The sequence below is a fragment of the Anoplopoma fimbria genome, chromosome 1 (assembly GCF_027596085.1).
Source record: "Anoplopoma fimbria isolate UVic2021 breed Golden Eagle Sablefish chromosome 1, Afim_UVic_2022, whole genome shotgun sequence".
NCBI lineage: Eukaryota > Metazoa > Chordata > Actinopteri > Perciformes > Anoplopomatidae > Anoplopoma > Anoplopoma fimbria.
Window position 1 is genome coordinate 3,843,252 of NC_072449.1, and position 11,585 is coordinate 3,854,836.

Below are 11,585 nucleotides of genomic sequence, written 5' to 3' on the forward strand. Positions count from 1 at the left end.
CACACACACACACACATGGTTTAACCTCCTGTTAGCTTAGCTACTTTAGCTGCTAGGCTAGGCTAAGGCTAAAGCTAAGGCTAGCACAAAAAACCCACGTTTCCCCGGCGTTAACAACAACAACACTGTGACGTCATTTCACCTTCTAAAACGTCACTGGCGTGTTTGTAGAGAGAGAGAGAGAGAGAGATACCTCCCATGCTAGCATGCTAGCCTATGCTATGCTAAAGTGAAGAAAGAACACCCACGTCGCTGTTAGCATGGGGGATGCTAACAGCGAGCTAGCCGGCTAATCCGTGAAAACACAGCGGGAACAGCTGCGGAAAGTCGCTCCAGATGTTTCTGTTTTTAGGATATAAATACTCGACTGTCCCCGCTGGAGTGTCTCTGTAACAACTACGTGGTGTTTGTCTTACGTTTCGACCGTTTTGATAAGCTTTTAGGCTCGGGACCGCGGCGTTACCTTTCTCTCCTTGAGTCCGCAGAAGCCGGACGGACGGAAAAATCTTCTCCCGGAAGCCGGTAGAGAACTACTTCCGGTAAATCCAGTCACGTGATGCGTGACGCGGTGACGCAGCGGGCCTCTGACGTCGGAGCGGCGGTGGAATCTTTATTGTGTTTGCGTGTGGACGACGGGCTTTTTATGTTTGAAATCATTTACTATAAATATATTTAATTTTTTTTAAAGCATTTAAAAAAAAAATTCATGCAGATAAAAATAGTGGAAATTTAATTTGACTTATATTAAATCACCTGCACAATGATACAGAATGATTGTTAAATATATATAAATATACATTTCATAATTAAATATATATAATTATGATAAAGAAAATATATTAAAAAAATTAACTATAAATATCATTTTAAAAAAAATAGGGGAAATTTAATTTGACTTATTTTCAAATGATTTTGTTATGCAGATAAAAAATAGTGGAACATTTAATTTGAAAAATAGTGGACTTAATATTAAATCACCTGTACAATGATACAGAATGATTGTTAAATATATTGTTAAATATATTGTTAAAATATATAATCCCAAATTTCATAATTAAATATATATAATTATGATAAAATGAAAATATATATAAATATGATAGATTTTTAAAAAATAATATAAATTAAATTCAAATATTTAAATTTTAATCCCATTTTCCCATTTTTGTCATGCAGATAAAAATAGGGGAAAATTTAATTTGACTTTAATTGTGATTAAATCACCTGTACAATGAGACAGAATTATTGTTAAATATATATAAATATACATTTCATAATTAAATATATATATATAAATATAATTTGAATTATATTAAATCACCTGCACAATGACACAGAATGATTGTTAAATATATATAAATATGACAGAGAAAATATATTTTAAAAATTAACCATAAATACATTTAAACTTTGGTTGACGGGCTTTTCATGTTTAAAATAATTAACTATAAATATATTTTAATTTTTTTTATGCATTTTCACATTTTTTTCATGCATATAAAAATAGGGGAAATTTAATTTGACTTATATTAAATCACCTGCACAATGATACAGAATGATTGTAATTAAACAAATGGGATATTATAAAATAATTATATACATTTCATAATAAAATATATATAATTATGATAAAGAAAATATATTAAAAAAATTAACCATAAATATATTTAAACTTTGGTTGAAAAAATGCAGATGAAAATAGTGAAATTTAATTTGACTTATATTAAATCACCTATACAATGATACAGAATGATTGTTAAATATATATAAATATACATTTCATAATAAGATCTAATTATGATAAAGAAAAACTATTTAATAAATCAACCATAAATATATTTAATTTTTTTGAAAAAAAAAAACATTTTCATATTTTTTTCATGCAGATAAAAATAGTGGAACATTTAATTTGACTTATATTAAATCACCTGCACAATGACACAGAATGATTGTTAAATATATTGTTAAATATATTGTTAAATATATATAAATACACATTTCATAATTAAATATATCTAATTATGATAAAGAAAAATATTTTTAAAATTGACCATAAATATATTTAATAAAAAATTAAACATTTTCACATTTTTTTCATGCAGATAAAAATAGGGGAAATTTAATTTGACTTATATTAAATCACCTGTACAATGATACAGAATTATTGTTAAATATACATAAATATGATAGAGAAAATATATTTAAAAAAATTAACCATAAATACATTTAAACTTTGGTTGAAATGCAGATAAAAATAGGGAAAATTTAATTTGACTTAAATTAAATCATCTATACAATGAAACAGAATGATTGTTAAATTGTAAATGAGCCACAAATGGGACCATTATTATAGTTTAAATAATTATATACATTTCATAATAAAATATATATAATTAAGATGAAAAGAAAATATTTAAAAAGAATTGTCAGAGGATGGATCTGGACTCTGGCTTAAACCTTATTTAAAATTTGCAAACTCATGGCCTTGAAAGATCAATAATAAAATAGTGTAATTTAAGTACACTAAAGCTTTAAGGTATTTTTATTTTTATTTTATTGTATAATATATTTAATGTATTATCTTAATCTGTTTACTCTGTACTTGAGCTGCTGCAACACCCGCATTTCCCCCATGGAGATCAATAAAGGAATATCTATCTAGAAAGCAGGCTCATGCAGGTCAAAAGTGCTCCAATGAAGATTATACAATAAACTAATATTTGTCTATATATATATATATATATATATATATCTCAGGCATAAAGCCTAATTGCAGCCCTTCTTGAGTATTTAATATCAACTGGAAGTTAGTTGTTAATATTTTACTTATGTTTAGAAACATTTTATTAACTTATTACAGCTAATAGATATGTAGCAGACATCTCGGAAGCGCAGAAAAATAAAATAAATGTCACATGTATTGCTTTTCACTATAAATATGTACATGGATGTTTAAATTTCCATGACTTATATTTCCCCTTAGTGGAGCTGATAATGCTAAACAGCGCCTCCTTGTGGAGAACCTGCAGCCTTATTAATTTGAATGACAGTACGTGAGTTTGTGTAAATTATAATAAACCCGCCACGACATCCTTTGAACATAAATCCACTCAACACACAGCCGTCACATTTCCACCACGTGGGTCTGAGTTTTTATTTTTGATTCAACCTTTTACAGTACTGTAACAAAAACCCAAAAAATACAAATAAAAACAGAAGCAAAAAAGGTGATGATGATGACGATGATGATGAATACATACTTTTGAATGCTCTTATTACAAAAGATGACGCCGACTGAGCGGTTGTTAATTGATTTACTGAACCGGTGAACTTTTCCCCACTTTTTGAACTGGCCTCAGGTCAGTCAGACAGCTGGTTCAGTGCATGAGGGAGAGGTGGATCAAAATGAGGGCAATGAGGAAACCATCTATGTAGAGTGGAAAAGGTCCCAGTTTGAGCCTCCCTGTGTCATCCCAATCCAATTAACCAGAACCCAACCATCCATTTTTTTTGGAGCTGTGGGTCACAGACGGCAGAGAGAAGACACAGCGAGGAAGAAGGATAGACCTGCCTCGCTCTTTTCAGCCATGCAGTACACTACTAAATATAACAACTGCAAAGAGCCAATGGAGGGCTACCCTTAAACACACACACAGAGGGGGGCAGAGGCCGGCGAGAATGATTCAGTCTAGGTTTCGTAGTTGGGGTTCTTGCGGAGGATGACAAAGCCCTCCAGGATGGGGGTGACGGGGAGGTACTCCTCCGTGGCCAGCTCGGCCCTCTCTCCGTGAGCGAGCAGCACCGGCGTGGTGTGGGTCTGGAAACCTGTGATGGCCTTTGGCTTTCCTGCCTGGCCGACGACATCGACAGCCTGGAGACAAATCGAACAAACATGTTAAAGCAGCCATTTTCATAACGTTCCATAGCTTCTCCATCACTTCTGCATATTTATATTGGATGAAAAGCTTTTTGGAAACACGCTTATTAAGATCCCTGTGGCGAATTAGATGAGAAGACTGATATCATTCTCATATTTGTCTGTTAGATATGAAGCAGAAGAATGTAAGCTAACTGGCTCCAGCTTCATATCAAACGGACATGAAAGCGGCATTGATCTTCTCATCTCAATCTCAGCAAGAAAGCAAATGTCCCAAAAATTTAAAAACTGAGAAGTTTTGAAAGCTGAATTTCTACAAATATGCGGATCACACTATTTGTATTAATTTTTTTTGGCTTCACCTGTCCCACTCTGACAGACACCGGCAGCGGTCGTAGCTCCTCATCGAAGGTGACCAGCATACGTGGCTGCATGGCTGCTACCAGCCCGTAGAGAATGTAGTGAGATTTGCCCAGGATGACTGTGAACACAAGAGGGGATATTAACACTGATGGAATACAAATATTGGATTATAAAAAAACACAAAATGGACAATGTTAAGTGTGTGTGTGTGGAAGCAGCAGGAGGAGAGTGAACTCACTGTTCTTGACGTCGAGGAAGGAGACGAGCACGGTGAGCAGTCCGGCCACGGCGACCTGACTCATCAGCTGCCGGTCGCTATGGTAGGGACAGAGAGTCAGTGTGCCTTTGCCCAGGTGAGTCAGACCCTGTGGAGGCACAAACACGCCGAGTCAACAGGCGGTCGTACAGACACGCGCAGATTTAAAGATCACTCTTTAAACACAGAGTGCCTTTTGTGTCGCCACCCACCTGAGCCAGTCGGACCATGAAGAGATTGTTCGGGTCTTTGGCGTGATACTGGGCCAGCTGCCGCAGCATGGCGGCCAGACGGGCGTTATTTGTGCCTGAGGAAATGGAAAAGATGAAGAGCCTGTTGACTATGCTGAGGAAGTTAACACTAGAGGCCACTGTAAGAGGGAACATTGAGCATCATCGAGAAAATGACCATGTTCAGTTATTCAATGGATTATATTCAATATTTCTAGTGGAAAAACTGCAAGTCTGTGACAGCATTGTATTTTTTCTTTCCGTTTTTCTTTAATGAAATTTAAAATAAGTGGGTTAATATTTTATACTGTAGGCTGTATTTTTTAAACTAAATTCGATACTTCCATTTTGACTTAGTGTTGTCAATATCAAATGTCATTATTCTTTATATTAAAAGCTTCTTTTGAGGTTTTCCAATGAAGCTACCCAAGTCTGTCACCATGTTTTATAACATCATCACCCTATATTTCTTTTTAAAATCCTTAAACATGATCCTCCATTTGAATACAGTGGTTTGTCAGATTAAATGAGTTAGTCTCTCTCGTTTTATTTATTAAAACACGATTCTATAATGAATAGAACCCGTCAGTGTGTGAAGCAAGCAAGGACCTTTTTTGATTGGAGTGAAAATGTTGTTTTTTTTAAAGGCTAAATGCCAACAAACATGAAATGAAGAAGAATATTTCATTAGATAAAAAAAACATCTTGTGAGCTTTGGAAATGATTATAATCAATTATGATCTATCTTTTCACTCTCCAGTTACTGGAAACGTTCACACAAGTCAAGAATTATCCTATGTGCCACCACTGACATAAATTATATAATAGTTTATTACTAATAATATTAGTGTAGCATGCGCCGAATTCAAATCTTGGTTTAGAATTCAAATGTTAATGTTATGAATGAAACTAGAACCAGACTTACCGCTGCCCACCATGCCCATGGCGAAGATGGAGTTGTGTGACACCTCGGGGTCGGCATCGTGGGAGAACTTGCTGAGGGTGTCCAAGATGTTCAAACGAGGGTTGGACACGGAGATGAGGGCCAGGGCAAGAGGCACCGCTCGCCTCAGGGTGGGCTCACCGTAACGCAGCTGGTGAATGGGAACACAGAGACACGAAGAGAGTTTAATACAGGGTACATACATTATGCAAAGACCAAGAGAGGACAAACATTTGGCTCTAATTGTTTCGATTGCCTTATTCACACTCCAGTATGACACAATGCTTTATGTGATGATCTTAGTGTGATATATTGAAGACTTCAGGATGAGTAAGAACAGAGTATGGACAGATGAGAACATATATGGACCAGGATCAAAAGTACGGATGATGTCATGTGGATCAAAAGAATGGAAATATGGTGGGTTGGACTGCTAGGTCAAGACAACCAGATAATAAAGTCTCTTTTTGAACAGAGTCAGAGGACAGAAGATCAAAAGAATAAGAGATGAAAGGTGGTGAGATGAAGGATAATAACTTATTCAGCAAAGGGGTGACAACTTTTGGAGAGAACTTGAAAACCCACAATAGGTATTTGTTTGATTTGTGTGAGAGAAGTGTGTATTGTTTGGTGCCCCCGTCTGCCTTGTAGTACAGGAAGTAGCCTGAACAGGAAGTACCCCAAACTGTTCATTTTTAACAGTCGGATTACAAGAATTCTATTTTGGGTATTTCCTTTATCCTCATTGTAAATTCAACTTTAAATGCACATCTTTGTCACTTTTTCCACCCTGAGGAGTTTGCACCGATGCATTAAAGGTTAACGAAAATAACAACAGAATAGAAACGTGACAGCAGTGCTACTGACCAGATGTCCAAATGTTCGCAGGGCCATCTCAGAACCGATCTCCTCTCCCATGGCAATCAGGGCAATGCCAAGAACAGCAACACCCTGAGAGGAAAACATTAAAGCATCCATAACGTAGCTGATAAATAAACTACTAAATAGAGAAGAAATATTGACAAATAGTTGATGTTTTAGGATAATCATGGTAAAGAGTTAGTTGTGTACCTGGTGGGAGCCCATGTCAGCAGCAGTCTCCTTCTTGTCTTTGTCCTTCTTATCCTTCTTGTCCTTGTCCTCCTCCTTTTCCTTCTCCTTGGCTTCGTAGTGTTCACTGCAGATGTGGAGAAGCTGCTGCACCTTCAGCACATTTCCAGATCCTGAGATGGAGGCAAATTATTACAGTGAGTCATGGAAGATTTAATCAGCACTTCAGATAGATCTGCATCTGGTTGGCTTATACAGAAGTGAATAAATGCAGAGATTGAGGGATGGATATCTGCATGTGCACAAACAACTAAATACATTTGGAAATAGCTGTAAGACAGAACTATGAGACTGACCTGCATATGCGCAGATATCCACTAGTGTGTTGGCAAAGCTGCGGAAAGGTTCGGGCACAACCTGCAGAGCTGCCAGGGTCGTCTCAATCGCCTCTCCTTTACCTGTTGAAAGAGAAAAACACAAACAGAAAAGTTACAGCAGCTATTTTACAAGAGAAGGGAAGAAACAAATACAGTGATAACGGCATCTAGCTCCGATGAACTACGCTACATTTTTGTTTTACTTCGTTGTCTCTTTGTCTTTATTACTGGAGCATGTATGGCGTTTGACAGACTGCACTCGTCAACATCGCAGAAGGAAATGCAAGGATTTGATGAAGTGCAGCAGCCTCCGAGAATATCACCCCCCCCCATGGCATCTTCCTTCACTACCCAGCCTGCTCCTAGCTGATGTCTGGTCACAGGAAAATAAGATGGATGAAATAAGACTTTTGGAGCCCACATCTTCACAGAGACCCGACTCCATCGTTCATCTCGTTTCAAGCTGCACTTGACGGTTTAACAGCAGGACAGAGCACATTACTCCGTTAGGACAAGAGTAGGTGCACTGTGTGTTTACGTCAATGATGCTTGGTGCAAACCCAGTCAAAGATGATGGACGACGTTTCCCCGATATCACATTTTTTATGTTAATATGATGGTCGTATTCTGTGCCCAGAAAATTCACCAGTGTTTGTGTTACTGCTGTTTACATTCGTCCTGACGCAAATTCAAAAAAATTGTTTTTGTGTAATATAAATGCACTCGGCTACTATTGAATTTTGTTGTGCAACCCTGTGTTGCAGAATGACAATAAATGATCCCTGAATTTGCCTCTTAAATAGATCTAGACCAAAAAAACGGTTTAGTAAAAGCTCTCACATCAAATATTGCGACCGCAACTCTCTGTCGCACTGTTTTGAACAGTGTCTATTTATTATTGTGGTTAGTAATTTGCTTACCCAAGTGGTTGAGTCCCAGGCCCAAAGGCAACCAGCGGGCGTATGTGTCCTTCAGCTCCGTCTCGCTCTTCTCCATGATGGTCTGGACGATGGTGGAGGTCACGTCTCCGTTACAAGATCCTACTGCGATCATGCCGCACGCCAGCGCCGTCACCCCGACCACCTGGAGACCCAAACGTACACGTTTGAATGTTGCTAAACTGCTCATCAGATGTGGCTTTAGAAGAGCCTTTTAACATTAAAACACACATCCATACCTCCATGCTGGATTTGGAGTCTCCCATGACGGGGAGAAGCAGAGACAGGACGTCTTCGCGGTTGGAGCCGGCGTAGGCCAGGCCCAGCCTGAAACCAAGGAGACCAGGATCAGGACACAGACATGATGTGTAAGATCAAACTTTAACGATACCCAAAGAGACTCTAGTGTTAACAGCAGTACAAGAAACACAACTTAAGATATCCCCCAAATCAAAAATACATATTTTTCCTCTAACTTGTTATGCTATTTTTAATCCACAGATCTTGTTGTGAGCAGTTTTATGAAGGGACTATTTTCTTTCTACTCAACTACACGTGATATGTTTGATGGATGTAATTTGGTAAAAAGAAACAAGTTCCTACAAGAAATTCTCACAAAAAGATTTGTGTAAAGATCGTAAAAGTTACCAGGTCATGATCTCTGGAAAGGTCATTGCTGTTGAGTTTTTTGAAAATATATCTTTTTGGCATTTTGAGCATCACCAACCAAATGCCATATAGTACAATTATACTGGAGAGAAGGCAGACATCTCTACAGCCGATACCTCAGATAACACTCATCTCACGCCAAAACAATCTAGATTCATAAATAGCACTACAAGTAAGAGGAAAAATATGTATTTTCATTTTGGGGTGAACTGTCCATTTAACAAGCCAGTTACCTCTATCTATCTATATATCTATATATATCCTAGACTATTTTCATTATGCTTTAGTGTTTAACTTTCTGCTTGTGAATATTCTGCTCACCCAAAGATGGCTCCTATCCTCATGATGTTGCTGTTGTGGAGGACGTAGTCAGAGAGCAGAGCGAGGGCCGGGTCACATTCGTTCCTCACACCTGAGTTGACGATGCCACAAGCCAGGAGAGCACCAGACTGCACACACAGAGAGAGAGAGAGAGTGAGAGGGAGAGAGAGAGAGAGAAAGCAGGTGTTACTTGGCTGTAATGCAGACTTTAAACCCAGGAAAATACAACACTTCTGCTATATTACAATATTCAAAATCTAAAATTTATATCCAGTCTGATATTATGAGATTGTCAGAATATCACTCATTACTGTACACCGCTTGAATATTCTGTTTCACTGGGAAATATGTCACTGTACAGAAGCTAAAGACGCTATAACTACGGTTTCACTGGGAAGAATAATAGATCAGAGAGTCAAATTCAAAACTCAGTCTGGAAGAAATATTGTCAGAAGAGTTGCAATCTAGTCAATATAATAGATTCAGTTAACTTACTAACTTTCCTAAACTAATGGTGTGTAAAGTACCTCATTAAGAAACTGTTCAGATTCAAAATAAGCATGTTTACCTTGATGTAGTCCTCAGAGGAATAGAGATATTTGTCGATCTGGGTCAGACCTCCGTCCACGTCCCACAGCAGGATCATACCGAGGGAGGCTGCAGCGCTCAACATACCTGAGGACATTTATATCGTCTTTAGTCAACAAGTAAACAAATAGAAATGTAAATATATTAGCCACTTTGAGACTAACGTAAAGAAAAGTCTGGTGAGTATTTTAGCTACAGGGCCTGTTAGATACTACTACTACTACTGCATTTTGTTTTCTTATACCGTGGTCCTTGTTCTTGTACAGCCATTTGTTGCCGTCGTCTGTGAGCAGCTTGTCCTGTCCGAAGGCGGCGTTGACGAAGCCGTTCACGAAGGAGGAGGCCAAGTTCATACGAGCAGAGTCCACCTGGGAGCCACTGCCTCCGAACCCTGTCAAACAGAACAAAGTCAATCAATAAAACACAAGTTATATACAGGTCACTTAGAACAGGAGCCAGTAAATCACAAAACACAGCAGCTATTCTTATTTTAACATTAGATAATGCCCTGATCTAGACTGATTTAAACGTCTCTTTTACCACCCAATACTAAAACTAAACAACACACACACGCACACACACACGACTCACTGTTGTTTTCCAGGTGTGTTTTGTAGATGTCATCTGGGACTTTTGGTTCCATGATGTCCAACTGGGGAGGGGAAGACGAGTGTGTTATGAATAAAAGATGAAATGTGTTGAGTCATGTTATCACATGCCTGCAGCAGCTTCCCAGTAAAAGCCTTCCAGCATCATCTCGCTGGTGTACGCTGTACATGTTAAGTTAACCACCAGGTGCTCAACAGAAGTCTAAAATTAGATTTTTTTCAGTCTAATATCTCAGACCTTTGTCATGCAGCCCTAGAAGTGACTCATCAGCAGCCAAGAAAATAAAAAATGTTTCAAGCTTTACAAATGTGTCTGAATAAACATTCATGGCATTTTGAAAACACTGACTTGTACTTTTATCTAGTTGTTCGACTTAACCTAACAAAAAGTTAAATCTCTGATGTCTCTGCATTCATTTCTCTCTTTGTTTTTCCCACCTCCTCCTCCTCTCTCTTACCTCTCTGGCCAGCGCCAAGAAGTTGCTGTTGAGCTGCACGTTGGACATGATCTCCGTCAAGTCCTCGTAGTCCTCCACGTCCTCATTGAGCTCCAGGAACATGCCATGGCGACCCAGCATGTAGGCCATCTGCTTCTGGATTACTCTGTGAGGCAAAAAGGGGAGTTTGTTTTTTTCATACAGCAGCCGCTATGACACAGCAGGCATTTCATCACAAGGAGAGAGGAGAGCATATATGAAAAGGGTCAACAGAAATCAAAAACAAAAAGGATATACTGGGAAAATTTGGACCCAATCCTTTTTACCTTGATAGCTTAATACCTTTTATCGTAACCATTACCATCTAATGTGCTCTAGACAAAGTGTTTTTTGTCCTGCTTACATGTCTTTGCAGGATGTGAAGATGTTTTCTACCAGCTCCACGTCGTTGAGCATCAGAGCCAGGCGCAGGGCTTCTGGGTAACGGTTGAACTTCCTGAAGATGTTCAGGGAGCTTCTCAGCAGAGCAGAGTTTTCGGGCTCGGGGACGTAACTCACACAGCTGGAGGAGCAACGAGGAAAGTTCAGAGATGAAATGGGAACATTTCAAAAAGTCTTAATTCTTTGAAATGTTTGGAAAAAAACTGAACATACCTAGTGAGGTACAGGCAGACTTTGCTGTAGGCGTTCTCGTCGATGTAGTCCTCCAGCATTTCCAGCCTCTCGATCTCCATCAGCAGGTCGCATGCCTCGTGCTCGGCATTGTGGGCCATGTTGTAGGGGACGATCTCCCTCACTAGTTTCAGCAGCGTCTCCTGCTGCGTCTTGTCGTTCTCCTCCACCTCCTGCCACTCCTTGGCCACCTCACCGGCCAAGTGCCTGGACGACAACAGATAGAAAGAAAATATTAACATTTTCTGTTTTGAAT

At 38.5% G+C, this 11,585-nt stretch overlaps 2 protein-coding genes across 2 annotated transcripts in view; both read right to left on the reverse strand.

Annotated features, from left to right (window-relative positions):
- The window catches only part of LOC129098032 (eukaryotic translation initiation factor 4 gamma 1-like), a 39,860-nt gene extending 39,288 nt beyond the window's left edge, over window positions 1-572 (reverse strand). Inside the window, 1 exon segment of the mRNA XM_054607014.1 lies at window positions 464-572. The gene's annotated coding sequence lies outside the window, so the exon portion shown is untranslated.
- A 2,552-nt stretch (window positions 573-3,124) lies between these two features.
- psmd2 (proteasome 26S subunit ubiquitin receptor, non-ATPase 2) overlaps window positions 3,125-11,585 on the reverse strand; it is an 11,301-nt gene continuing 2,840 nt past the window's right edge. Inside the window, exons 5-21 of the mRNA XM_054621659.1 lie at window positions 11,312-11,536; window positions 11,061-11,219; window positions 10,679-10,823; window positions 10,204-10,264; window positions 9,857-10,003; window positions 9,593-9,699; window positions 9,025-9,152; window positions 8,274-8,361; window positions 8,017-8,179; window positions 7,076-7,177; window positions 6,741-6,892; window positions 6,537-6,620; window positions 5,652-5,820; window positions 4,709-4,803; window positions 4,479-4,605; window positions 4,240-4,358; window positions 3,125-3,871 (exon numbers count right to left, since the gene is read on the reverse strand). Of these exons, the coding sequence (XP_054477634.1) occupies window positions 3,689-3,871; window positions 4,240-4,358; window positions 4,479-4,605; window positions 4,709-4,803; window positions 5,652-5,820; window positions 6,537-6,620; window positions 6,741-6,892; window positions 7,076-7,177; window positions 8,017-8,179; window positions 8,274-8,361; window positions 9,025-9,152; window positions 9,593-9,699; window positions 9,857-10,003; window positions 10,204-10,264; window positions 10,679-10,823; window positions 11,061-11,219; window positions 11,312-11,536 (2,254 nt within the window). The 3' untranslated portion in view covers window positions 3,125-3,688. The remainder of the gene's footprint in view (window positions 3,872-4,239; window positions 4,359-4,478; window positions 4,606-4,708; window positions 4,804-5,651; window positions 5,821-6,536; window positions 6,621-6,740; window positions 6,893-7,075; window positions 7,178-8,016; window positions 8,180-8,273; window positions 8,362-9,024; window positions 9,153-9,592; window positions 9,700-9,856; window positions 10,004-10,203; window positions 10,265-10,678; window positions 10,824-11,060; window positions 11,220-11,311; window positions 11,537-11,585) is intronic.